The sequence below is a fragment of the Sorex araneus genome, chromosome 3 (assembly GCF_027595985.1).
Source record: "Sorex araneus isolate mSorAra2 chromosome 3, mSorAra2.pri, whole genome shotgun sequence".
NCBI lineage: Eukaryota > Metazoa > Chordata > Mammalia > Eulipotyphla > Soricidae > Sorex > Sorex araneus.
This window is the reverse complement of record NC_073304.1, coordinates 34,645,067-34,672,076: the sequence shown is the minus strand read 5'-3', so window position 1 is coordinate 34,672,076 and position 27,010 is coordinate 34,645,067. Positions and strand designations below refer to the sequence as shown.

The 27,010-nt window shown below is 38.6% G+C and overlaps 1 protein-coding gene across 4 annotated transcripts in view; it reads left to right on the top strand.

Moving 5' to 3' along the window:
• Window positions 1-27,010, top strand: part of FUT8 (fucosyltransferase 8) — a 280,643-nt gene that overhangs the window by 174,699 nt on the left and 78,934 nt on the right. For all 4 annotated transcript variants that reach the window (XM_055132354.1, XM_055132353.1, XM_004612349.2 and 1 more), the window contains one exon: window positions 21,560-21,797. In XM_055132354.1, the coding sequence (XP_054988329.1) occupies window positions 21,560-21,797 (238 nt within the window). The remainder of the gene's footprint in view (window positions 1-21,559; window positions 21,798-27,010) is intronic.

Below are 27,010 nucleotides of genomic sequence, written 5' to 3'. Positions count from 1 at the left end.
CGGGGAGACTTTTTATTACCATTTCACTATCCTTGATGGTGATAGGTCTGTTCAGGTATCCCAGGTCTTCTTGGTTCACCCTTGGGAGGCTATAGGAATCTAGGAATTTATCATTTTCCTCGAGATTTTCTTGTTTTGTGGCATAAAGCTTCTCAAAGTAATCTGTGAGGATCCTTTAAATTTCTGTAGTTTCTGTTGTAATATCCCCCTTTTCATTTCTGATTCGACTTATTAGGGTTTTCTCTCTCCCTTATTTTGTGAGTCTCACTAAAGGTTTACCGATCTTGTTTATTTCTCAAAGAACCAGCTCTTGCTTTGATTGATCTTTCGGATTGTTTGGTAGGTTTCCATCTTGTTTATCTCTGATCTGAGTTTTATTATTTCCTTCTTCTTGCCCAGGTTGGGCTACTTTTGTTGGTCCTTCTCCAAGCTCTTGAGCTGTGAGGTTAGGTTACTTATGTGGGCTTGCTCTTCCTTCCTGAGGAATGCTTGTAGAGCTATAAACTTTACTCTTAACACAGCTTTGGCCATGTCCCATAAGTTTTGGTAACTCATGTCCTCATTTTCATTTATTTCCAGGAATCTTTTGATTTCCTCTTTGATTTCCTTTCTAAACCACTCTGTTCAATAGTGAGCTGTTTAATTTCTAGGTGTTTGATTTGATTTTCTGTTTGTGTGTGTGATTTACTTCTGTTTTCAGCGCATCATGGTCTGAGAAGATCATTGATACAATCTATATCTTCATTTTATGGAGGTATGTTTTGTGTCTCAGCATGTGGTCTATCTTGGAGAATGTCCTATGCACACTTGAAAAGAATGTGTACTCAGCTTTTTGAGGAGGGAGTGTCCTGTATATATATGTATGAAGCCTCTTCCATTTCTTCCCTCAGATAAAGTATATCCTTGCTAAGCTTGAGTCTGGTTGATCTATTGAGAGGTAATAAAGCGGTGTTGAAATCTCCCACTAGTATTGTGTTGCTATCAGTGTCTTCTTTCAAGTCATAAGTAGTTGCTTTAAGTACTTTTCTGGTCCCTCATTAGGTGCATATATATTTAGGAGTGTAAGTTCTTTCTGCTGTACATATCCCTTGATCAATAAGAAATGACCTTCACTGTCTCTTGTGACCTTCTTCAATCTGAAATCAATGTGATCTGATACCAGAATGGCCATTTCAGCGTTTTTATTGCAGTTGTTTGCTTGTAGAATTGTTTTCCAGCCTTTGATTCTGAGTTTGTGTTTGTTCTGACTGTTGAGAAGTGTTTCTTGCAGGCAGCAGAATTTTGGGTTCAATTTTCTGACTCATCCTGCCACTCTGTGTCTTTTAATTGGTGCGTTTAGATATTGAGCGAGATTATTGTTACAGGGTTTTGTTCCATTTTTCTGCCAAAGTTTGGTGTGTTTGAGGGGCTTGTCTTGTCTTAAAGTAGCCCATTTAGTTCTTGTAACCATGGTTTTGAGTCTATGAAGTCCCTGAGCCGTTGTTTGTCTGTGAAACTGTGTGTTTTTCCTTCTGTTACGAATGAGAGTCTAGATGGGTAAAGTATTTTTGGTGAGGCATTTATTTAATTAAGTTTTTTTTCACTGTATCCCACCACTGTTTTCAGGCTGTGAGGGTTTCATCAGACAAGTTGGCTGTGAATCTTAAAGATGCTCCTTTATAGGCAATTTCTTTCTTTTATCTTGCTGCTTTCAGAATTTTGTCTCTGTCTAAGGTTTTCATCATTTTGACCAGGATATGTCTTGGGGTATTTTTATTTGGGTTTCTTCTAACTGGTACCCTTCTGGCCTCCTGAATGTGGTCGCATGTCTTCTTCAGCTCTGGGAATGTCATAGCAATAATGTCTTTGACAGTTTCTTCTTCATCAGGGTTTTCTTCTTGTTCCTCTGGGACTCTGATAATTCTTATGTTATTCCTCTTGGCTACATCCCTATCTTCTCTTGACATCTGTTCTCTGATTGTGAGTCTCTTTTCCATTTTCTGCTCTTTTCTGGAGAGTCTCTGCACTTGATCTTCTAGCCTGATGATTCTATCCTCAGCAGCTGTTACTTTGTTGCTGAGGCCTTCCAAAGAGTTTTTCAATTCACTTACTAGGTTTTTCAGATCTGTCATTTTCGTTTGTATTTTTTTTGTCATTTTTGTTTGTCATTTTTGTTTGCATTTTCCCTATTTCTACTTTCAAATCCTCTTGTATTTTATTGGTGGTACATTCGATTGCTTCTTTGTAGCTCTCTATGCATCCTCAGTAGCTTCCTTCTAAATTCCTTGTCAGAGAGTTTGTCTAACACTTCACCACTGTTCGGGTCATCTGGGCTAGTCTCTTCACTAAATAAGTTTGGTGGGCTTCTGTGTTGCTTTACTATTGTGATCTATGTGGTTTATACCTTCACGTTCACTGTTACTGTTGTGTTTTTGGTGTAATATTAATTGAGGTGTGGGTAATGACTTATTGGTTTAATGTGTTTCTGTTGATTAAGATGCTCTAGTGAAGGTTCCACCTAAGAGGCTAACTATGGTTGTTGTTGTTGTTGTTGTTGTGTTGTTGTTGTTGTTGTTGTTGTTGTTGGCTTGGGATCACACCTGGCAACACACAAGGGTTACTCCTGGCTCATGCACTCAGGAATTACTCCTGACGGTGCTTGGGGGACCATATGTGATGCTGGGAATCATACCTGGGTCAGCCAAAATGACTTATCAGCTGTGCTATCGTTTCAGCCCCCAGAGGCTAACTTATGGTTCTTATGGGGTATTGAGGGAGAGAATAACTCGTGGCCGCATTAGCGGCTGCGGTGCTGGGATACCTGGATTGGATGGGAGGAGGACAAAGGGCATTTCCCGCAGGTCACCTGAGTTCCCGTTTCCTGTCCCTCACAGCTCTCTACAGGTGCTTTATGTACCTTGGATATAAACCTGATGGTAGATGAGTGTTAGACAAGTATTTTCTCCTAGTCTGCGAAATGCTTTTTAATTACAGTCATCTTTTTTGTTTAGTAGTGTAGAATCTTCTTAACTTGCTGTGGTTCCATTTGTTTATTTTTATTTCTGTTTGCTTGGCCTATACTATTGAATCATTCAAGTTGCCTCTAGATTCAGTGTATTGAAGGATTCTACTTGTGTTTTCCTCAATATAATTTACCAGTTCAAGTCTGATATCAAGGACTTTAACCCATTTTGAATTGACTTTTGTGCACGGTGTGAGTTCATTTCAACCAATTTCATAGCCACACACACTTTATGCAAAGCCCTACCATCATAGCCATACTGAAATGAAGCATTTTTCTTTACCCGCCCAACTAGAGTGGTGGTGGTAGTGGTGGTTCATGATAGAGGGAGTTAGAGAAAGGATTTTTAAAAATATGTTTCTATGTCTTTAAAATCTAAGAAAATTTCTGAACATTTTATGCATGAAACTGATCAAAATCAATATAGAAAATGGTTTAAAAACTGAACTGGGGGACTTCTCCCTCTCCTCAAGGCTGGGTTCCAGATGGCTTTGGGCCTGAGACCCTGAGGACCTCTTCTTCATGGATCCAGCTCCTAGATCAGGGAACTATACCATTTGACATCAGCTTTAATTATCCAAACCCAAAATCTTGTGAATGCTAGAGTGTCCAAGCAAGATTATTACTGAATACACTCATCATATTGAAACCCATGAAATGCAGCAACCATACTTCATAGCCCTTATACAGTCATAAATATCAGTTAATTAAACAGAATGTCAGTTGAAGAACCCTTGTCACACTCAAGTAGCACTATATGGTAAAGGAAAGAATCTGAACAGCAGAGGCATTATCAGTAGCTCTCTGGTATAAACAAATGAACAGATCAGTTCTTAAGTAACTGGAAATCTAAACCTCCACTATTAACCCACATAAGAATCAAGGAGTCTCTTGTCCCCGAACCTGGCTGTCTTCACTGGGGCCCCTCAGAGTGGTATGGGTTGAGTTTTCCCTCCTCGCCCCGAGCAGAGCCCCGGCAGCCAAAGACCTCCAGAACCCAGGTGTGCGGAAACCAGGGCTGAAATCTCCAAACCTGCTTGGATTGAGATTGGGCCTCTTCCACCCAGACCCCCCATTTTTCAGTATGTTGGCAGCCACACCCACAAGCTGCCCCTGGCACTGTGTAATCCCATCAACGGCCAAGATCCAGATACTAAAAATCAATGCTCCTGGAAGTGCGCTGCTGCATTCACAGCCACGCGACCTGCACTGCGACCTCTTGTAGCATAGTTCTCCCCCTCAGAGAACCTTACAAGGTACCGAGAGCATCCTGCCCTCATGGCAGAGCCTGGCAAGTTCTCTGTGGCATATTCAATATGCCAAATACAATAACAATGATGGGTCTCATTCCCTTTACCCTGAAAGAGCCTCCAGTGCAGCACCGCTGGGAAGAACAAGTAAAGAGAGGCTGCTAAAATCTCAGGGCTAGAATGAATGGAGATGTTATTGCTGCTGGCTTGAGCAAATCGTTGATCAATGGGATGACAGTGACAATGAAAATTCAAAGACCTGTGGGGAAACTAGGAGTCCAGCTATTGTTTCAGGTAGAGATAGAAACACAGGCAAATCCTCCAGCCTATTAAAACTCTTGGTAAATGAGGACTTGAAATCAACACTCCCTACATTGGCAGTAGAAATTATGCAAGCACTGGCCAGTGAAATTAAGCAATCACTAGACAGGAAATTAAACCAACTCAAAGAAGAACTGGAACTGATTTTAAAATGACAGATTCCATTCAAAATGAACTAAAGAATACAGTTGCAAGCCATAGAGAACCACGTAGATAAACTGGAAGATAAAATACAAGCCAGCATTGATAAGGAAGTGGCAAAAGAAAAGAGAAGCAAATATTTTTCTCCCGCTCAGTTATTGTTTAGTTTCATCCCATGTTTCTTTTGCTTTACAACAACATTTAACTTTGAATTAGTCCCATTTGTTAGTTTTGATTATGTAGCCCTTGACAGTGGCAACTTATTGTTGAAAACTCCTTTGAGGTCTTGGGGCATTCTGCCTATATTTTCTTTAATATTCTTAATAAATTCAGGCTTGATTTCAAGTCTTTGATCCACTTTGAGTTGACTTGAATGTGAGGTGTGAGATATGGATTCAGCTTTAATTTCTTGCATATAGTTATCCAATTCTCCCAGCACTCTTTGCTGAAAAGGCTGTCTATTCCATTTCATGCTCTGAACTCTTTTGACAAAAATTAGCTGACATTGCCACTAATAATGAATGAGAGTTCCTTTCTCCCAACATCTGTACCAACACTGATTATTTTTGTTCTTTTTTGATGTGTGCCATTCTCTGTGCTGTGAGATGATGTCTCATTGCTGTTTTGATTTGTATCTCTCTGATGATTAGTGATATAGAGCATTTTTTCTTGTGCCTTTTGGCTATTTGTGTTTCTTTGAGGAAGTTTCTGTTCATTTCTTCTCCCCTTTTTTTTGATGGGGTTGGGTTTTTTTTTTCAGTTGTAAAATTCTACCAGTGCCTTATAAATCTTGCTGAAAATAAGGTAATGGAACAAATATGATAACTCCTTAGCATCTGTATTGCAAACCATAGTGCCCAAAATGGGGAGGGGGGAGAGAGAGGGGGGAGGGAAGGGAAGGGGAGGGGAGGGGAGAAGAGGGAAGAGAAGAGAGAACTGCCTGTCATAGAGGCAGGCTGGGTTGTGGTGGGTGGTGGGAGAGAAACTGGGGATATTGGTGGTGGGAAATGTACACTGGTGGAGGGAAGTCTTGGTATAATAATCAGATATTTTTGGTATTTTTATCATGAATGGGTATTGAAGCATTGTATATCTGAAACCCAATCATGAGCAGCTTTGTAACTGTAAAAGCAAAATGACCATATATAGGGGTTTATCCTTGAGTATTCTATTCTGACCCATAAATCAGATCGTTTTTCTTTATTTCAGTACCATGCTGTTTTGGTTACCATGGCTTTACAGTATAGATCCAAGTTAGATGATGAGATGCCTCCCTGTTTCTTATCTTTCATTATGGTTTTGGCAATGTGGAAACCTTCATGGTTCCACACAAACTTTATGATTCACTGTTTTAAGTCCTTGAAGAATGTCTGAATTTGAATAGTGATTGCATTCAATCTATATGTTTAGGTAAGATGGTCATTTTGACAATGTTGATTTTTCAATTCATAAGCATAGAATGTTTTTCCATTTCCTAAAATGATCTTCCATTTCTTGAGTGTCTTGAAGTTTTTATGGTTTGAAAGCTTCTCAGCTCTTTCATTAAGTTGATTCCTAGATACTTGATGGGGTTTTTCTTTGACACTATTTTAAATGAGGTAGACTCTTTGATATCTTTCTACTCTGATTTATTGTATAAAGGAATGCAACTAATTTTGTGTATTGACTTTGCTGGCACTTTGCTATATTGGTTTATTGCTTCTAGGAGCTTTTGTGTGAAGTCATTAGGGTCTTCAAAATTTGACTTCCTCTTTTCCAATTTTTATCTCTTTGACCTTTTTTTCTTGCCTGATTGCTATACTAGGACTTCTGATACAATGTTAAATAAGAATGGGAACAGTGGACATCCTTGTCTTGTTCCTGATCTTAGCAGGAATGCTTTCAGTTTTTCACCAATAAGAATAATATTGGCTATGGGCTTTCTATAGATAGTTGTTACTTGCTTGTGGGAGGTTCCTTCCACTTCTGTTTTATGGAGGGTTTTTGTCATGAATAGGTGTTGGATCTTGTAGAAAGTTTTCTAGATATCAATTGATATGATCATGATTTTTGACCAACTGTATATATAAACACACATATATATCACACACATGTGTGTATAGATGGGTGTGTGTAGATGTATATATGTATATGTACAAGTTTGACTATAGGTATATATATAAATATATAAATATATATAAAGCACAGTTAAGCTTTCAAGATGTTCAAAATATTAACTGAAGCAAAAATGAATACGTGATGAGATACGATTACAAACCTGTGGCTATTCTTAGAGAAATAGTTTGTCAGTTTGCTATGAATTAAACTCATGTACCATGTTAATTCCTCATGTATAATTTATAGAAGTGAAAACATACCTACATAAAAATCTGTTTGTTCATGTGTAAAAGTACTCAATTTGCAATAATCAAAACTGACAGCAATCCAGATGTCTTTTAGTGGGTGAATAAACTGGTAAAATCCATGTAGCAGAATACCACTCAGTAAATGGCTGTAGATACACAAAACAACTTGGATTGAACTCGAGTAGTATTATATCAAAATGATTTTTTAATCAAAAAACCTAGGTATTAATATAATTTCATTTGGAACACTCAAAATAACTATGGCCCTGGAGCACAGATCAGTAATTTTCAGGGATTAAGGTTCAGGGAAAGGTGTGACTCTGAAGGAAGTAGTATAAGATGGGTTTTCAACCACTGGTCCATGGACCCGTCCTGGTCTACAAGCGTAGAAAGTTGGTCGATAGCTGCCAGTTTGTGGAGTAGTATGTTGACAGTTGTCAGTCTGCAGGTTTTAAAAAGTTGAAGTATGTTGGTATGAGAATTTCTTTGTTCTAAGGCAGCAGTTTGTATCCTGACAGTGATAAAATTTTATATGATTTCTTAAAACAAAAAGTAATAGGAAAACTGAATGAAAATAAGATCTATATTTTAGTTAATAATTTCATATAATATCAGCTTCCTAAAATTGAGTTGATTAAATCAGAGATTCTCACTGATGAAAGTATTGTTTTGTGATTTATTGTGGTTCTTTAATTATTTCAGTGTAATCAGCAAAAGTGCAGTACTAAAGATTTTTAGAACCAAATAAAAAAACATGAATTGGTAAAGCATTATTAGGCTATGAAAGTGAAAAAAAGTGGTTTGAAGAGTTTGGTTTTATAAATGGTATTGATTTCAAAGAAGTGTATGTTCAGCGTATAGTGGATTTTCAGTGCATGGCTAGCTGTGAGGAGAAATGGAACAAAGCCTCTCTAGGAGAAAAGTTAGCAATATTTGATACTTGGTTATTTTGATGGTTTAATTTAAAGTTAGAGCGTAAACAAATGTCAAAAGTACTAGTCCTACTCAGTGAAATGAACACTTTGCATAGTAGAAGAACTAGCAAAGCAGTATAAATTACTGACTTTTATTTTAAGCAAAGCATCTACAGCAGTCTGCATAAAAAAGGCATTTCAACAGTGTTTTTCTTGTGTCTGTGGGTTCGCTATTATTTTTTAAGGGGGATTAGCAGGGTCCATGACTCAGGGACCATGCAGTGCCAGGTATTGAGCCTGCACTTCTCAACATGCAAAGCTTTGCTCAGCCCAGTGAGCCCTCTGCTGCGTCTTTTCATCCTATTTAAGACTATATTAATTATTCCAAGATTTGTTTTTACTTTTTTGCCTCATTTTCTTCCATCTCCCCCTTTTATCTTCCCTATCTCCCTCTTTTTCTCTCATCTTCTATTCCTCTCTACCTCTCCTTCCTTTTTTCCTCTTTTCCTTTATGTCCTCTATTCCCATTCTGTTTTTCCTTCCTTTTCCCTCCTAATCTGAGTACTTGCTTTATCATCCTTGTGTTATCAGGAATAAGACTTCCTGTATTATTGTATCACTGTCATCCCGTTGCTCATGAATTTGCTCGAGCAGGCACCAGTGACATCTCCATTGTGAGACTTGTTACTGTTTTTGGCATATCAAATACGCCACGGGTAGCTTTCCAGGCTCTGCCGTGTGGGCAAGATACTCTTGGTAGCTTGCTGGGCTTTTCAAGAGGGATGGAGGAATCGAACCCGGGTTGGCCACATGCAAGGCAAACACCTTACCCATTGTGCTATTGCTCCAGCCCAATAAGACTCATTAGAGCCTAAATTCTAAGGCTGTTCTAAGGTTCTCCTGGAGGAGATGTAAATGTAGGGGACATGCAGGATGAGTACTTATTTACCTCTGGACTTCAAGGGGGTAGGGGGAAGGCGATAAATTTGTGCCACCCCCGAATCTTAGAACCTTAGAATTTAGGCTCTAATGAGATTTAATTTATCCACATCCAGAAATAAAGGATATGAAAGGAGCCTCTACCCAAAGAAACCAGTTTTTTTGTCTTTCTGCAGAAAAGAATTCAGGAACCTGAGAAATAGTACAGGGCTTAAGTCACTTGCCTTGCATGCTGCTCACCCGGGTTTGATCCCTGGCACTTTATATCACCACCTGTACAACACCAGGAGTAAACCCTGAGCACAAAGCCAGGAGTAGGACCTGAGCACTGTCAGAGGTATGACCCCCCCTCCTTTGCAATCCCCCCACCCCCAACACACACACACACCACAAAATGAAAATAGCAAAGGAAAACATAATTCAGTCAGGAGTCTAGGTAACAATCCAACATCTATGGCATCAAGAGATGTACTGGAAAATGAAATGCAGGAGTAGAACTGTGGTACCTGGGTCGTTTTTTGGGAAAGAATTCAAGGACTAGATGTATAGATAACATGAAGAGATTTATTAAGGATAGAGTTTAACCAGAAGGTGGGTGACTCTCAAGAGAGTCACAGTAAGTTTGGGAAAGGGGTATATAAGGAGTGATCTGGACAAGGCATGTATATGCACTGAGAAATAGTAGCATAGAAGGGGAGGTGCTAAACTTGCATGTGTATTATTAGCATCTATTATGCAGCTGTGGGTATATAAATTAATATGTATTTTGGTCTTCATGGAAAGTGAAATAAGATCAGACTTCTAGTTCCACCAACTGACTGAAACTGGTTATCCAAAGTCCTCTTTCTACCAGGAAGTTGAAACCACAAGGCAGCCTACTTCAGAGTCTCAGTCTTTTTTTTTTTTTTAGATACATGAAATAGTTTTGTTGCTATAGGTAATTTTAGTAATTTTCCCATACTGCCCCTTCTCCCACACTTGTATTTTTGTTTTGAGGAAGGAGACTGTGATGAGTTCTTTGAAGTAAAATTGTGATAGATGATCTTTCTAAAATTCATGTTTAATTTTGTGAGCATTAAAAAGAAATTTTTTATGGTGCAAGGGATTGAACCTAGGTCTCTCACATGTGAGATATGCATTTTGTTAATGAGCCATATCCCCAGCCCATGCATGCTGTTTTAAAACTGTTTGATAAGACCTGGGAATGAGGCTATAAATTTAGTGACAAAACTCAAAGGTGCTTAAGGAGATTAATATGTGTATTTATGCAGGTTTAGCAGAATCTAGATTCTCAGGTCAGTATTTTATTTACTTCTCGGATGAAAGACTTGGATTCATCTTGCCCTTTCTCTGTCTCTGTGGCTTTTATAGTAGCAGAGAATCTTCCCACCTGGCTCTTACATCCACGTAGAGCTTCGTAAGCTCTGATTACGAAGCTATCTGATTACTTTGTTTTGTAGACCTCAATAGAAAAAATACCTCCTATATATCATCCTCATAATCCTGTTGATCGTCGAATTTCTCAAGCGGTCTCAGTAACATCTCCATTCGTCCTAGCCCTGAGATTTTAGCAGCCTCTCTTTACTTGTCTTTCCCAAGGATGCCGCATTGGAGACTCTTTAGGGACAGGGGAATGAGACCCAGCATTGTTACTGGTTTTGGCATATGAATACACCACGGGGAGCTTGTGAGGCTCTCCCATGTGGGCAGGAAACTCTCTGTAGCTTGCCAGGTTCTCCCAAAGGGAGAAGTAGGCTATAAGATGTCTCACAGCCACGTGCTTCTGGGAGCTTGGTTTTAAGTCTCTGTATATATTTGTTACTTATAACATGAAGAGATTATAAAAAGATTATAACCTCCTATATATATTTGTTACTTAGTACTGGATTTATAAAATTTCCATCATTTTTTTTAGAAAAAAAGATTTAAAATATGAAGTAGAGGCTTCTAGGCAAAGGACAAACATTTTTAAAATGCATTTAGAATATACCATTTGTTACTCCAGAATAATCTTTTATTCCAAAGCAGTTTATACCTTAATCTGTTAAAACAACAGTTTGTATACTGTGTATAAGGTTTTCTGGGTCACACCTGGCTGTGCTCAGGGCCAGTCCTGGATCTGAGTTCAGGTATCACTTCTGGCAGTACTCAGAAAAGGGTGCTAGGGGTTAGTTCTGTGTTAGCTGTTTGCAAAGCAAGCACTTTACACGCTATACTATTTCTCTGGCCCTTCCATTAAGTTTCTACAATTAAAATGATGTAAAATACCCACAGGGAAACAAATTTCCTAAAGCACTTAGTAGCTACTTGTACCTCAACAGTTGTGTTGTCCTTACTACTTGAAACAAGATTGTTTTTTGCTAAGGCAAGTGGAGGATACCTTAATATTATCTAAATTTTGTTGTGAAGCATTTTCATTTAATATACTAAGAGACAATAATTTCTGAACTTGGCTTTTAAGAATGAGAATGCTTTTTAACTTTCTCTTTTATGGTTATTAACTATGCCCAGAGTCTTCATTTTAATTACCACTGTGCAGTACTTCAATTCTATTTGCTTCATTACCTTCTCTGCTTTGATTCTGAAAATAATTTTGGATAAATAAAATCAGATTGTTTTCAATACAAGGAAATAGTTTTACCACACTAATAATGAATTTTTTTTCTTCATTGTCAACACAAACCTGGATCTTGCAAATCATCTTAAATAAAAAGTGTGAGTCTTGTGATTAGGACAGTCAGAGAGCAAAATAAAATTTAACATAACAGAACTCATTCTCTTAGGTGTTTTTCACACCTCTCTCCTTTGGAAATAAGGTTTCTATAGATTAATTTCCCTGTATAATGAATGCTGTGAGAGGGGAGCTGAAGAGAACCATAAAATGACTAAAAGAGAGAAGTTAGGGAGATAGAACAAAGGGCTGTAGCATGTGCCTAGTATATGAATGCCCTATATTCAGTCCCTGACACCATCTGATTCCCCAAGCACTGCTTAATAAGTTTCTTGGCGCCCGCCTGACACTGCACCACCAATTTGGGCCTAAGTTTTCATCATCTTGACCCACACAGCCAAGCAGTAAGTGACTCCAGGCCTTTTGATCCTGGCTTGGGAGTCTTCTCCTATCACCCCACCCCAATAATAAACTTCTAGAAGGAAACAGGGGAAAAGTTCCTTGACATTGGTCTTAGCAATATTCCAAGTGTGACACTGGAAGCACACAAAACAAAAGTAAGAATAATCTGGACTACATGAAATTAAAAAGCTTCTGCATGTTAAATAAAATAATCAACAATTGATATAGCCCTTATAAAAAGAATTTAGCGGTTTCTTAAAAATTAAAATAAAATGGGGCTGGGAAATAGTGCAGTGACTAGTGCACTTGCCATGCATGTAGCTGACTTGTGTTTAATGCCCTGAAACCCATGTAGCCTGTAAAGCCCTGCCAGTAGTGATCCCTGAGTGCAGAACCAGGTGTAAACCCTGAGTACTGCTGGGTGTTGCCCAGAAACCCAAGCAAAAAAGGGAAAAATTAAAATTAGACTACCATATTGTCCAGCATTTTCACTTCTGGGTATTTATATGAAGGAAATAAAAGCAGTATTTCAAAGATCAGCACCATGGTTTTCATTGCACCATTATTTTACAGTAAGCCAAAGTAAAGAAATAACCTATATGTCTCTCAATAGAAGAATAAATGTGTACAATGTCATGCTTAGTCACCATAATTCTGTTTTCTTTACTGAATTAGTTATCATTTGTGTTTAGGAGATGATGCTACCTTAACATAACATTTTAGAGGAATATTGATTCAGTATTTCCATTGTTGATTATTAGGACAATAAGAACATATTAAGTTTATAGTTCTAGTAAGATAGGATCATTCTTAGAAACTAAGAGTTATCAGAAGAAAAGCCTTAAAGGAAAAAAACTGAAGGAAAAGATATTCAAGGCAGAATTCTATTTTCTTAAGTCCTTGTTCCTTGATTACATATACAATGGTGTCAACTTTGTCACAGAAGTATAACTGTAAAAATGTTATATAATTTTTTTCTTTTTGGGTCACACCTGGCAATGCACAGGGGTTACTCCTGGCTTTGCACTCAGGAATTACCCCTGGCAGTACTCAAGGGACCATATGGGATGCTGGGAATCGAACCCAGGTTGGCCGAGTGCAAGGCAAATGCCCTACCTGCTGTGCTATTGCTCCAGCCCCAATGTTATATAATTTTTATAATTACTCTTTAATAAAGGTGATCTGTACAAAATGCAGTTAAAATTACCAAAGTTTTATTTTGCCTGTATGAAATAACGTTTTTTGGAAATTACAAAGAAAAATAGTATGTCTAAATTAACTCTGAGCATACACAACGCCAGTTCACTTCATGGTACCTATAAAAAGAAAGGATGGATAGGCAAGGAGGAGTTGTGATGAAAGAAAAAAGAAATGTTTCCCTCGATTTTAAATTAACACATTGAAGCGACATCACACAGTTGAATTCATAACAGAACCTGAATTAGAACAAAATTGTATCTTAGGTTACCCTGTGCAGAGCTGTTTAATTAAATGTCTCATGTAATTTTGACAAATTTACCTCATAATTCTAAAATAATTATTGTCATTGCATGGAGCTTAAATGTATGTGTCTGTCAATGAATCTGACTTTAAGAAAACCCTGTACACAAAAATCTCATTAATAAAGTAAAAATCTTACTTTAAGTAAAATCTTACTTAATTTTGCTTCTCACTATTATTCTTTACAACCGGGACTCCAATTCAACAATGAAAAGGTATACTTAGCATTCCATAAGCATGCTATATAATCTGTAATCTTTTTTTCTTGTATGAGCTGAGACTGTTTGAGGAGGGCTAGTGGGCTACACCTGGTGGTGCTCAGGGCTTACTCCTGACTCTGTGCTTCTACATCATTCCTCACTGTGCTCAGAGTATACCACATTGGATGCCAGGAATCAAACCTGCTTGTCTGCATGCCTTAACCAGCTTTGACTCCTCTACTGTCACTCCAGCCTCAGTTTATTATGTCTTATAAGATTTTTCTTTATATAATTTTTCTGTAAATGTAATTTTATTTATAGTTCTTTTCAACCCACCTGAAATTGTTTTCTTCCTCTTTCATAATTACTTGTCTATCAATCTTTGAACATTCAAATTGTCTGCTAGCTCTTTATTCAGGGATCACTCCTCGGCTGCTTGGGGGGGGACCATTTGAGTGCATGGGATGCCAAGGATTAAACCCTGCAAAGCAAGTGCCTTTACTGTTTTTTCATCCCCTGTGGATATGGTTTATTATCCTACTGAATTGTGATCTCCCAAGTTCCCTTGTATATATATTTATTGAATGACCTGTGCTTGATCATTGAATAAAAGTGAAGGCATACAAGTATTACAGGATACTCAGATTCTTGTCTTTATGTAGTCAAGATGGGAAGTGAGAGACAATAAGAAATTGTCCAGATTCAGAAAAGTTTTTAAGAGAACAAAAAAAAAAAATGGGGAAAAGAGCAGAAAGCCTCCCACATCTATGGAATATTACAAAGGCTGAAACCTTTCTCTTTTTTTTTTATTATTAGTTTATTTTTAATTAGAGAGTCATTGTGAGGGTACAGTTACAGATCCATACATCATTGTGTTCATGTTTCCCCCATACAAAGTTCGATAACCCATCCCTTCACCAGTGCCCATTCTCCACCACCAGTAAACCCAACATCCCTCCCCCCCTCCCCAGTCCCGTCTCCCCCCACCCCACCCTGCCACTATGGCAGGGAATTCCCTTTTGTTCTCTCTCTCTGATTAGGTGTTGTGAAACCTTTCTCTTTTTCATATCTTTGTAGGGGAGCATAGATGGGCACTTTTCATTGGATTTAAGCTAAACCTGAGCTGGGAAGATCATGATTTATACAAGAGTCTGTTGCTAGGGTGTTGAGATGAAGAGTCTTGGCTCCTGGCTGGTCTTTTCATTTCTTATCATGATTTTTAATTTCTCTAGAAACTTGTTTCTGTTTGTATTTTTCCAGATCCTCCCTTCTTTGGGTGGTGCCTCAGTTTCTCCATCTACAAAGAACTCAGTATGTGCATCCCAAAGGGATGTGGTTTTCATGCCTTTGGGCTATTTCATGGCTGGTTAGGTAATTTATCTTTGATTACACCTTTGTTTTATTGGTAAGTTTGAAGGAAAACTTGCCATGGAGGCCCAATCATCTATACTTGTAATAACAGAGAAAAACAAATTAGATTCTGTCCCAAAGGAGTGTCGTAGTACAGTTTGTTAGCCCCTAACGAACTTTCTTCAGTGTAAATGGAAGTGAAGTGAGAGAAGATGGCAGTGGCACACACATAAAACGCAGATAAAGGAGAATTCATAAGTATTACAACATAAGATAAAACTAATAGTAGAGAGTATAGTAGCATTGGATATACTATAGAATCATCTATAATACATCTGTTTCATTGGATGGAATAGAAAAACAGATTTTATTAAAAAATATCTATGTTAAAGAATTAATATTATGTATGGCCAAAGTGATAATATGGCAGGTAGGGCATTTGCCTTGCGTGTGGCTGACCCACACCTTATTGGTCCCCTAAGCACTGCTAATAATTCCTGAGTGCAGAGCCAGGAATAACCCCTGATACAGCTTCACTGTATGACCCAAAAAGGAACTGATGGGGCCCTCTGTACTTATATATAGATAAGCCAGATCTTCGGGAAGTAGAACATTCTGGATAAATGGAAACTTGATAATGGATGTTTAGAAAGTTGAAGACTGCATATATTAACATTTTAATATATGTTTGTGTGTATACAACTCATACAGATTTCCATAAATCTCCTTTTGTTTGTTGGGTATTCTATAATTGTCACTTGTCACTTGTCATCCCATTGATCTTCGATTTGCTCCAGCGGGCAAATCTCCATTTGTCCAGTAACATCTCCATTCGTCCCTGTTGCATGCTAGTGTAACCCAGTGGTATCTGCTTGCTCCAGGAACACGAAGAGTCTCAAAAGAAGTCTGACTATCTCATAGGTGGGCGGCCACATACTGTCTTTTGACGTCCCGTGGAATCCAGTCAGTAACAGCTCTAGTCCAGCAGTCATCTCTAAATCTCATTACGTGTACGGCCCATCTGGTTTTTGATGCCTTCGAAAACGATAGCATCCCTGATTCTTGATAGTTGACAGAGGTCAGAACTCCAGATTTCTTCTCTTTTGAGTGAAATGTGATATTCCAAGCATAGCTATTTTGATTCCTCTTTGGGTGACCCGAATTGTGTTCCCATCCTGTTTTCGTAGGGCCCAGGTCTCTGAGGCATATGTTAGTGCAGGAAGAACTGTGGAATCGTAAAGATATGTCCAGTCTATAACAAATGTTATATTTTGTTAGTGAATAACAAAAACTTAACTCCGACACGGAATTTCAGTAAGGTTTCCTTACTGTCACTGTTATCCCGTTGCTCATCGATTTGCTCGAGCAGGCACCAGAAACTTCTCCATTGTGAGACTTGTTGTTACTGTTTGTGGCATATAAAATAGGCCATGAATAGCTTGCCAGGATCTGCCGTGTGGGCGAGATAGTCCCCGTAGCTTGCTGGGCTCTCCGAGAGGGGTGGAGGAATCGAACCCGGGTTGGCGGTGTGCAAGGCGAACGCCCTACCGCTGTGCTATCGCTCCAGCCCAAGGTTTCCTTAGATCAAAATAATTTTTTTCTTTTTTTTATTGAATAACTGTGAGATAGACCCTTACAAAGCTGTTCATGATTAGATTTCAGTCATACAGTGTTCCAGCATCCATCCCTCCAGCAGTGTATGTTTCCCAGCACCAGTGTCTCCAATTTCCCTCCCTTCACCCTACCCTCAGCCTGCCTCTTTAGCAAGCACTTCTCTCTCTCTCTCTCACTCTGTCTCTCTTTCTCTCTCTCTTTCTCTCTCTCTTCCACTCCCTCTCCCCTTTCCTCCTTCCCTCTCTCTCCTCTCACCCCTCTCTCTGCTTCTTTCCACACACCCTCCATCTTTCAGCATTGTAGTTTCCAATACAGATAAGGTTGTCCTGTATATCCCTTTACCTACCTTTAACACTCAATTCTTGTCCAGTGTGATCATTTCCAACTATTAATTGTCATGCTGACCTCTTTATCTTACTCACTCTCTTCCCCACACTTACGGATTCAAACCATTGAGCAGTCCTTCTAGCCCTTGTTTTCCCTGGCCTTGAATATTAAGTACAGCTCTAGTCCAGCGGTCCTCTCTGAATTGCATTATGTGTCTGGCCCATCTGATTTTTGACACTTGGGCAAACGAGACAGCATCCCTGATTCTTGACCGTCGATGGAGGTCGGAACTCCGAATTTCTTCTCTCACTTGAGTGAAATGTGATACTCCAAGCATAGCTCTTTCGATTCCTCTTTAAGATACCTGAATAGCGTTCTCATCCTGTTTTTGTAGGGTCCAGGTCTCTGAGGCATATGTTAGGGCAGGAAGAATGGTGGAGTCGAAAAGATGTGCCTGGAGCCAGAGGTTCTTCGTCCTCTTAACCACTTCTTTGATCCTCTTGAAAGTGTTCCTTGCTGCTCTCTTCCTCCTGCGCATTTCTTTCTCATGTTGAGTTCTTGACTCAGGTACACATAGCTGCTGCATTCAGAGATGTTCATTCCATTCTGAGCAAATGGAACGTCAGGGACTAGTTCGTTTTTCATGAACATTGTTTTGGTGAGATTCAGCTGCAGTCCGACCTTTCCACACTCACGATCGAAGTCGGCCAGCATTTGTGCCGCTTGGCTAATGTTTGGTGTTATGAGAACGATGTCATCAGCAAAGCGGAGGTAGTGTAGTTGCCGACCATCTATCCTCACTCCCATTCCTTCCCATTCCAGTCGTTGCATGACGTTCTCGAGGGTGGCACTGAAGAGTTTCAGTGAAATGGTATTACCGTGCCAAACCCCTCTCTTTACGTCACCTCTTTACATTAGCATCTCCATGACTTCTCGAGAATGCCGAGAGTGGGAAAGCCACAGACGCCTGTCTTCAGAAACTCTCCGCTCACTCACCAATGTGGTTTGGAATGAGCCTCAGGCAACCACAAGCTAATGTCCGAGTTCGCAAAGCTGTGCAGAGAAGCAATAATGGAAGACCTCAAAGAGGGAAGAGCAGCAGTGTTGACCGATGCAGCAGAAGCCAGGAAAAGTATTCGAGATGCTCGCCTGTTTTTTGCAGACTACAAAACCAAGATGACTACCCGCCGACATCCTGATGGATCTATCACATCTTCCAGAAGGGCAATGGAGAGGGTTATTCACGACTTCTACTCGGATCTCTTTGATAGCCACGTCCACCTGCCTACATACCAAATTCCGTACGATGGATATGTCGTTTTCAACGTTCTCCCTTCCAAAATCCGACAGGACATTTCATTGGTAAAGACTCGTACAGCATCCGGTCCAGACAAGGTCAGACCTGAACACCTGAATTTTTGCCACCAGTACTCATCAATACACTGACTTGGCTCTTCACATGCTACTGTCTGAATGCAAGTTTCCATCCCAGTGGAGAACCAGCAGGACCATTCTGTTATATAAGAAGGGAGACATCTACAACATCAACTATCACCCAATCTGCCTGTTGTTTATGGTCTAGCAAGTTGTTCACTCGAGTCATCCTGAATAGAATAGGCAGAACACTAGACGAAGGACAACCATTCGAGCAAGACGGGTTCTGAAGGGGATTCAGCATGATCTATCATATCACACAATGACTAGGCTTATTGAAGTTTCTCGAGAGTTCAAGGTGGCCACTCTTGTCTAATGTTCAGCGATTTAAAGAAGGCCTTTGATTCTAGTGAGACTGAAGTGGTCATCGAAGCCCAACAGGGCATTCAAACTCAGTACATCAAGAACCTCTGTGAGCTGTATTACGGATTCACCACCAGGATCTCACCGGGAATTCTAAAGTTTTAAATATGGTTATATAACTGAGGGTAACTTAATTTTTTTTTAACTAGATGGTGACTTTGGGGTCTGGAGGCATCTCTTTGATGTATGGCTCTGTGTTGCTCTTTTCTGAGAGATTCATTTGTGAATGGCTGGATCACGACCATTAGTGAGATTATATGGCACCAGAGGCAGTTAGTGGGTTTGACTGCCAGACTACTGGAAGCACAGAAACGTGGGGAAGAGGTCACTTATTCCTGACTCTGGGCAAGTCTGGAGATTTCAAGACTCTAGAATGAAGCCTTTTTATTTAAAAACAAACCAAAAAAAGAACTGAGCTCTTTTAAGGCCTCGATTCTTGTGCTTTAAACTTTGACTTTTAAAGCTTTTAAAGCACTTTTAAAGAGTGCTTTTATTTTCAAAAAAGTGGGCATGTGGGCTATATACTGTGATACTCAGGGCTTATTTCTAGCTGTCTACTCATGGGTCACTCCGGGAAGTGTTGAAGGGAACCTTTTGTGATACCAGAAGTCAAATTGGCATTGCCTGCATGCAAGAAAAATGCATTACCTGCTGTACTCTCTCCACCCAAGAGTTTCTTTTCTTAATGTTAGATATGTCTTCTTCCAAATTAAAAAAATAACTTACAGTTTCAAAACTAAAGGCCAAGCATTTCAATTATTATTTTTCCTTGCTCTTATTTTCCTTTAAAAATAATATGAAAACTAATATAAGGTATACTGTTAAGGAAAACTATTTAAAAGAAAAATTTATTGAAAAGTAAGTGGACATTTTCTTTCTCATGTGAATTTTAGAGATATTCCAGTGCTATATTTCTCAAAAAAGGGAGAAGTCTGATGTCAGTGTTCTTAATATGTCATTTTATTTACAGTTCTTTCCTCTCCTTTGATATCTTGAAAAAATCAATTGAGTCAATAATGAGGCTTTAAACTAGTTTAAGAATAATTTTATTGGGGCTGGAGCGATAATATAGCAGGTAGGGCATTTGCCTTGCATGTACTTGCCGACCTGAGTTCAATTCTCAGCATCCCATATGGTTCCCCAAGTACCACCAGGAGTAATTCCTGAGTGCAAAGCCAGGAGTAACCCCTGTGCATCACTGGTGTGACCCAAAAAAGGCAGAAAAAATAAGAATAGTTTCATTACAAGTATCTTTGGAAGATAATATACAGAAAATAAATTATATTTGTCTTCCAATACTATGTGACATCACACCCTATGTTCTCAACTCATTGATAACTTATAATAACTGGAATAAGAATGTTTATTGCCTCGTGCATTTCAGAACTCAAAGAATCATCAAGTTTAATTATTAGTTAGGAGAACATTATTGATCAAATCTTGATTAATTTTATTTAGTCTTTTTCAAATTCGTAATGTCTCAACTTTTATTAAGATTCTTGAGGCTTTACCTAGTCTGAAGAAACCCCAGCTTGTCACATATGAGTATGAAAAGGTACTTCTGAAAATAACTATTGCATTTTCCTTTCTGATCTTTTCTTTCAGATTGATTTTATAGCTGCACTATCCTAGTCTTTGTTTCCAGGACTCTACTTGACAGAACAGAAGACTAGAATATGGTTATAGATTTGGGAGGTGGCAAGTCTATTTGCCAAAATTGCTTTATTCAAGGCTTATATAAGTTGAGAGCTGGTTCCCTTGATTTTTTTGTTGTATGGGATAAAATACTGTATTTCTGAAAGGGATCAGTCCTTTCTCTTCTCTTGCAGACAAAACAGCTTAGAAAACTTCTCAGGCTAAGGCATGTGTACAAATTAGGATAGAATTCAAACTTTAGAATGGGGAAAAAGTTATTCTCATATCCACTTATTGATTCAACTACCCCATTGCACTGTCATTTGCTTTACAGAATAGATAGATATAAATATATATATTATATTCAGTCCTGATTAAAAATTGATGCAACTATTACTTGATGACCAATGTAGAATGAGTTCTACATTATGTATTGTGAAACTATAGTAGCTATCTATAGTTGTTTATTTTTAGCAAATCCCATGACTGATATTTTGTAATTGTTGAGCTCAGATAACCTTTTACTGTGTGATTTTAACTTCTGTAAAAAGTATGTTTTGTTTTGTAACATATAGAACTCTGGAGATATATGGAGTAATTATGTAAATTTCAGTTTTTTATTTAATATTTGAATGTCACTGGGGAAAGTGAACTGAGAATGCTAAAGTACAAATGAAATTAATGGACACTTCTACTTCTTTAATTAAGATCTCATTGTATACAGAACTAAAGTCAGAGATGATCACACATGTATATTCTGAGTAGTAGAATATTTTTTTTAATTTTTTTTTTTGAGGTGGGGAACAACACATAGTGCTGCTCAGGGGCCAATTCTAATGTGGTGCTGCTCAGGGTACTATACGTACTGCTAGGGATTGAATCTGTATTAGGATGATGCAAGGCAAAGTACCTCCCCCCTGCCTTTACCCACAAGCCATATAATATCTCTGGCCCTTAGTGTAACTTCCTAATTTATTTGTTTAATGATATTTTCAAAGTAACCTCTTGTTCACTGTCCTTTTCATATGTATTCATATAAAAATGTCAGCAGATTCTTTGAAGTCTTTTAATACTAAAAACTGCATTCTCCTTAATAAGATATGATCTTTCTGGAGAGTTTATCTTCCCCTCTATTTCTTTTCCTCCTGACAGAATCCTAAGGACTGCAGCAAAGCAAAAAAGCTAGTATGTAATATCAACAAAGGCTGTGGCTATGGCTGTCAACTCCATCATGTCGTCTACTGCTTCATGATTGCCTATGGCACACAGCGAACACTCATCTTGGAATCTCAGAATTGGCGCTATGCTACTGGTGGATGGGAAACTGTGTTTAGACCTGTAAGTGAGACCTGCACAGACAGATCTGGCAGCTCTGCTGGACACTGGTCAGGTAAGAAACTTGTGTGGCATTCAGACCTCTGGGTCAAAATGCTGCATGACTGAATTATCAAGTTTTAGGTTTAACTATGACTTATAGTCATCTTTTTCTCTGCATAATGCATTGTTAACCTAAAACAATATTTTAAAAGTATTTTATGATGTTTTTACTTTTAATATTAAATTTATAAGGTAGGCAGCTTCAAACTACAGCTTGCTTAAGAATCACATGGAAGCTTGCTAAAACTCTGATTTCTGAATCAGTATGTCTGAAATGAGACCTGAAATTTTCCATCTCTAACAGTTTCTAGGTCCAGGGAGAACATTTTTATATCCTAATTTTCTTTAGTTTGTGTTGGTTTTTTGCCTAGTAAACTAGTGGTTTTTTCAATCTTTTTAAGACTAAAAACCAGTGAAAATAGAAATATATTCTAGCCAGTAGGCAGAAATTTAAAATGTTACTTATCATAAAGAATATATACTAATGTATGATTTTTGGTTCTGGGGAAAGCACCATACCCAGAGGTATTTAGGGACTGCTCCCAGGTCAGTGCCTAAGGGATTGTTCCTGCAGTTGCATGTTGGTTAGGGGACCTGCAATGTCAGGGATAGAAACCAAGGATCCCTCAGGCAAAGCATGTGCTCTAGCCCTTTGAACTATCTCCCTGGATCACAGTTTAATTTATAAAATTTCACTTGCCTTCTTCCTTTTTGTCGTTGTTGTTGCAGAGCAGAGGGGGGAAGGAAGGGATGTTACATATACACATACATACTAGGTGGTTGTACTCATTTGTTAGATTGTAGTGCTTGTAAAATCAGCCTTTACTTGCCAGGGGTCAAACATTTGGTATAGTACTTGCTGGTGGTTGTATACTCTTAGTTGCAGTGCTCACATAATCATGGTATGCTGAAAATCACATTTTTTATCATAGCACTGGAGGTCTGAAACTGCAGAATCACTGGAACACTGTTGGGTGCATTTGGGATAGCACTGGAGATTACACTCACAGCCTCACTGTTAAAAGACAGGGGTTTTGCCACTGACCATCCTGGGGCCCCATTGTATAAAAACTCACACATTTGCACTCTAATAGTATTGCAAAAAGATCCAGATATACCATGTGTTAAGTGGCAATAACTTTTTTGTGGACTAACAAGAAATGTCTGTGCGTGGTTACCAGTATACAAACTGGTTAGCAACCACTGCACTAAACTTTCTATTGCTGTTGAGATATCTCAACAGTGTAAGGTATGGTTTAGAAGAGCGTAAATATTTAGAGCTGGAAGTGTAACTCATGAGTAGAGTACTTGGCTTGTATATGTGCAAGACTCTTGTTTGATTTTTGGCACTATGAGGTAAACATTCTGATTCCTAGATCTTAATTTCTTTAGGGTCACATATATTGTAGCTTTATTAGTTTCTATGGTACTATAATATTTACCTGTCCTTTTATGATTTTTGATTCATTAGTATCTGCACATTTGGGTAATCAGGGTCTTCCACCAGACTTTAATAGTTTTTCTTTGGCAGAAAGAGTTCTTTACTAGTAATTCAATTTGCATTTCTGGGTGTGTGTGCTGGGAATGTCCTTGGTACAGCAATGTTGGGCCTACTGTTATCAGTTAATTTGTGTGGACATAACCATTGTGAGCTCTACAGACAGGGTTGAGTGAATGTGTTACTAATTGGAAAAATTGAATAGGACTACTGGTTCTTTTTCTTTCCCAAGTGAGGCTGTAGGATGATTCTACGATTGTCTGGATTCTCTGCTTAGGCATACTAGTGGCTGGGACTGTGGAGGCTATGAATTATCTTTTCAACCCTTTCAGTGCAACAGGATGGAACAGTTCATCATTTAGGGACCAAACCAGGTCTGAGTGCATTGAACAATTCTGGTCAGTTGAGGTTATTGCAGAGAGTGAAAAATTCTTATGTTCAAGTGTCATCATATGTAGGGCTGTTTCTAAGACTCCAGAGCTTCCCTTTTGCCCTATTTAGATTTTTGTAGTAAGACAGAATAAAGACTATATTCAGGAATGAACAGGACAATGAGATAGATTCCTTGCCTGGGTACAGTGAAAGAAGCACCTCTATTACTGGTAAAACTCTTTTTCTTTCTCCTTTTCTTTTCTTTTCTTTTCTTTTCTTTTCTTTTCTTTTCTTTTCTTTTCTTTTCTTTTCTTTTCTTTTCTTTTCTCTTCTCTTCTTTTTTCTTTTCTTTTTTCTTTCCTTTTCTTTCTCTTCTTCTTTCTTCCCTTCTTTCTTTTTTTGCCAAAAGAAAGCTTTTATTGAAACTTATTAAGAAAGATGTGAGGGGAAAGGGAGAAGTGTCTGTTCAAGAAAGAACATGGGCTTCTTTAGAGTGGAAATAGACAAAGAAACAGAGACACAAACCAGTGAAATTACATGTTCAATGGAGAATACAGACTTGAAGAGCAAGCCAAAATTTTTTTTTTAATTTTTTAAATTTTTATAAAGTTGTTCACAATAGTTCATTGCAGATAATATTCAAACACCAATCCCATCACCGTGCACCTTCCCACCACCATAAGAGCGGTGTGTGAAGATTGTTGTATTTCATCCTGGAGTCATTTAAACCCTTGTATAAGAGATTACAAACATAGATGTTAAACCCAAACCAATGTGTGCTACTTTTGGTACACCAGTGGGCTAGAGTATAAGAGGTTATGTGGCCGCAAATGCAACTGCATGCCCAGACCATTCTGGATCACGCTCTTGCTGGGGCTTTATTTCATAGTCTCTGGATCTTGGCCATTGATGAGATTATATGACGCCGGAGGCAGTTTGTGGGTGTAACTGTCAAGGTACAGGAAAACAGGAACTGGGGGGGAGGAGGCCCAGTCCTGCTCCAGTAAACTTGGAGATCTTAGTCACAGGTCCCACATATCTGGTTTTTTCTGCAGGTTCCCCATAGGTGATGCTCGTCTGAGCCTCTGGAGAGAGGCCTTGAGCCATGGCTATACGGTTGAGTTCTGGAGATTTTTAGCTGCTGGGGTTCTGCTGCGGTGGGGAGGGAAATTCTACCTTCCCCTGTCCAAGTTACCTCCATGAAGACAGCCTGGTGCGGGGTCAGGACATTCTGTGTCATTTTATTCTGGGAGCTTTATTTCATAGTCTCTGGATCTTGCAAGCCAAAACTTTATTTGTCCCTTGAACTCAAAGCCGGTTTATTCCCCAAATGTCCTGCTGAAACAAATTTGTTCCTCAATAAATTTTCCCTTTCCCTGCCTTCTCTGAGCTTGAATGCTTTAAGCCACAGAGCTTTCAGGTATACTCATCAGCCTCTCTCAGATTTGGCCTGGAACTGTTAGGGTTATCTCAGCAACCTTTGTCTGGATGGGAAGGGGTCTTTCCACTCTAAGGCAACTCAGAAATTTTCCAAACCAGGCCTTCAGCTCATGGAAGCTCTAACCCTCAGCCTTAATTATCAATTATTCCCCCTACCTGAGTAAATCTTGGAAGCCTTCCCACACATTATATAGTGACTTTGCTTGGGGGCAATGAGCTTCCTAGTCTTACTAACCTTTCTTAGACATTTCATGTTAAGAATCACTGTTACAGTCTATTTGGTCTATTACAATCTCTTTAGTTCCATCTTATTGGTGAATTGAAGAAAAACTAAATAGTACCATCTACTCTTCTGGGCATTATGAGAATTTTAAAGATCAAAAACCTCCTCCTTTGGTTTGGGGGCCCTGCAGCAGTACACTGCTCAGGGACCGTGCAGTCCTGGGAATGGAATTCAGGGCCTCACACTCTATCACTGAGTCACATGTCCAAGTCTAAATTTCCTTTCTTTCCAAAGATTTAGTGTTACAAAGACTAGAATATACATTAAGTGGTTTTTTGTTTGTTTGTTTTACTGCTGATCTGTTCTTTCTACCATGATGATCTTGGACCTGGAGAGGTAGTATATAGTATCTAAGGCGCTTGCTTTGCATGTGACTGACCCAGGTTCAGTCCCTTTACCATGTATGGTCCCTCTGAGCACTGCCAGGGACATAGAGCCAGGAATAAGCACTGAGCACAGTCAGGTGTCTCCCAAAAACACAAACAAAAATATAAGTGGGAGGGGTTGAGGAAGGGGTTGGAGTGATATACTTCAGCAGGTAAGATGCTTTCCTTGCACTTCTTGGAGTAATTCCTGAATGCAGAGCCAGGAGTAACCCCTGATCATCACCAGGTATGGCCCCCAAAACAAACAAAAAATGAAATTATGACAGTGATCTTTAAACAGGGTCTAAAATTAGGCAGCTTTTGTTAAAATCCTGGCCTTATCTTTTGTTGCTTAACCAAGGCCTTAGTTTCCTCATCAGTAAAATGAAGAATAGTAATTTACTTAGTTCTAGTTGTTGATAGAATTAAATGAAATAGTATATGTAATGCATTTAAACTGTGATCTTTGTTAGCTGTTGTTAATGATATTTATTGTGTGAGCAAATATATGAGTGCCTACGATATCCAGAGTTCAACTAATTGATTAAGTGAAATGACTAATAAGACAATATACTTGATCTGTACTTAGAAATCAGACATTTTTCAGAAAGCTGGGGCATTCCGTTGATTTAATTTCTCATGGTGCTGAACATTTTTTTTCATAAGATGGAGCACTAAATGTGGAACAGGGAAATATGTTATTGACAGTAAGACAAACTTTCATTTCTTTTTTTTTTTGCCTCCCAATGGAAATTTAAAATATTCTTCACGGAAGTCTTAGGAAAGTTGGAAAAAAGTTAGGAAATTGGATAATTTATATGGAATGTTTCATGTTGTTTTATAAAAAAGGTCTTATATGTATTAGAGGTATTATCTGGTGACTTTGGTCTTATATAGGATGATTAAGGGGCCTTATTCTATATATTAAAATATTTATATTTGTAACTTATTTCAATTTTTAAAGTGAACTTCTTAGACTAGAACCTAGCTGAGCTTTAGTTTTAAGGTCACATCTTCCATTGATCCAATCTGTAGTTTGCGGTTGGTACAAACAGAATAGATTAGAAAGATACGGGAAAAGCAATTCTCTTTGACTCATTGAAGCTGATTTTTATATTGTGGACTTAATTGTTTGAAGCTTCTTTGACTGTGGAAGGCTTGGGTTCTTAGTAGTCACTCTTTCTAGAAAGAGGCAACTTGTGGGTGATAGTTAATAAAAACTGAAACATTACCTTACTAGAATTATCAGATTTAGTATATAGTTTAGT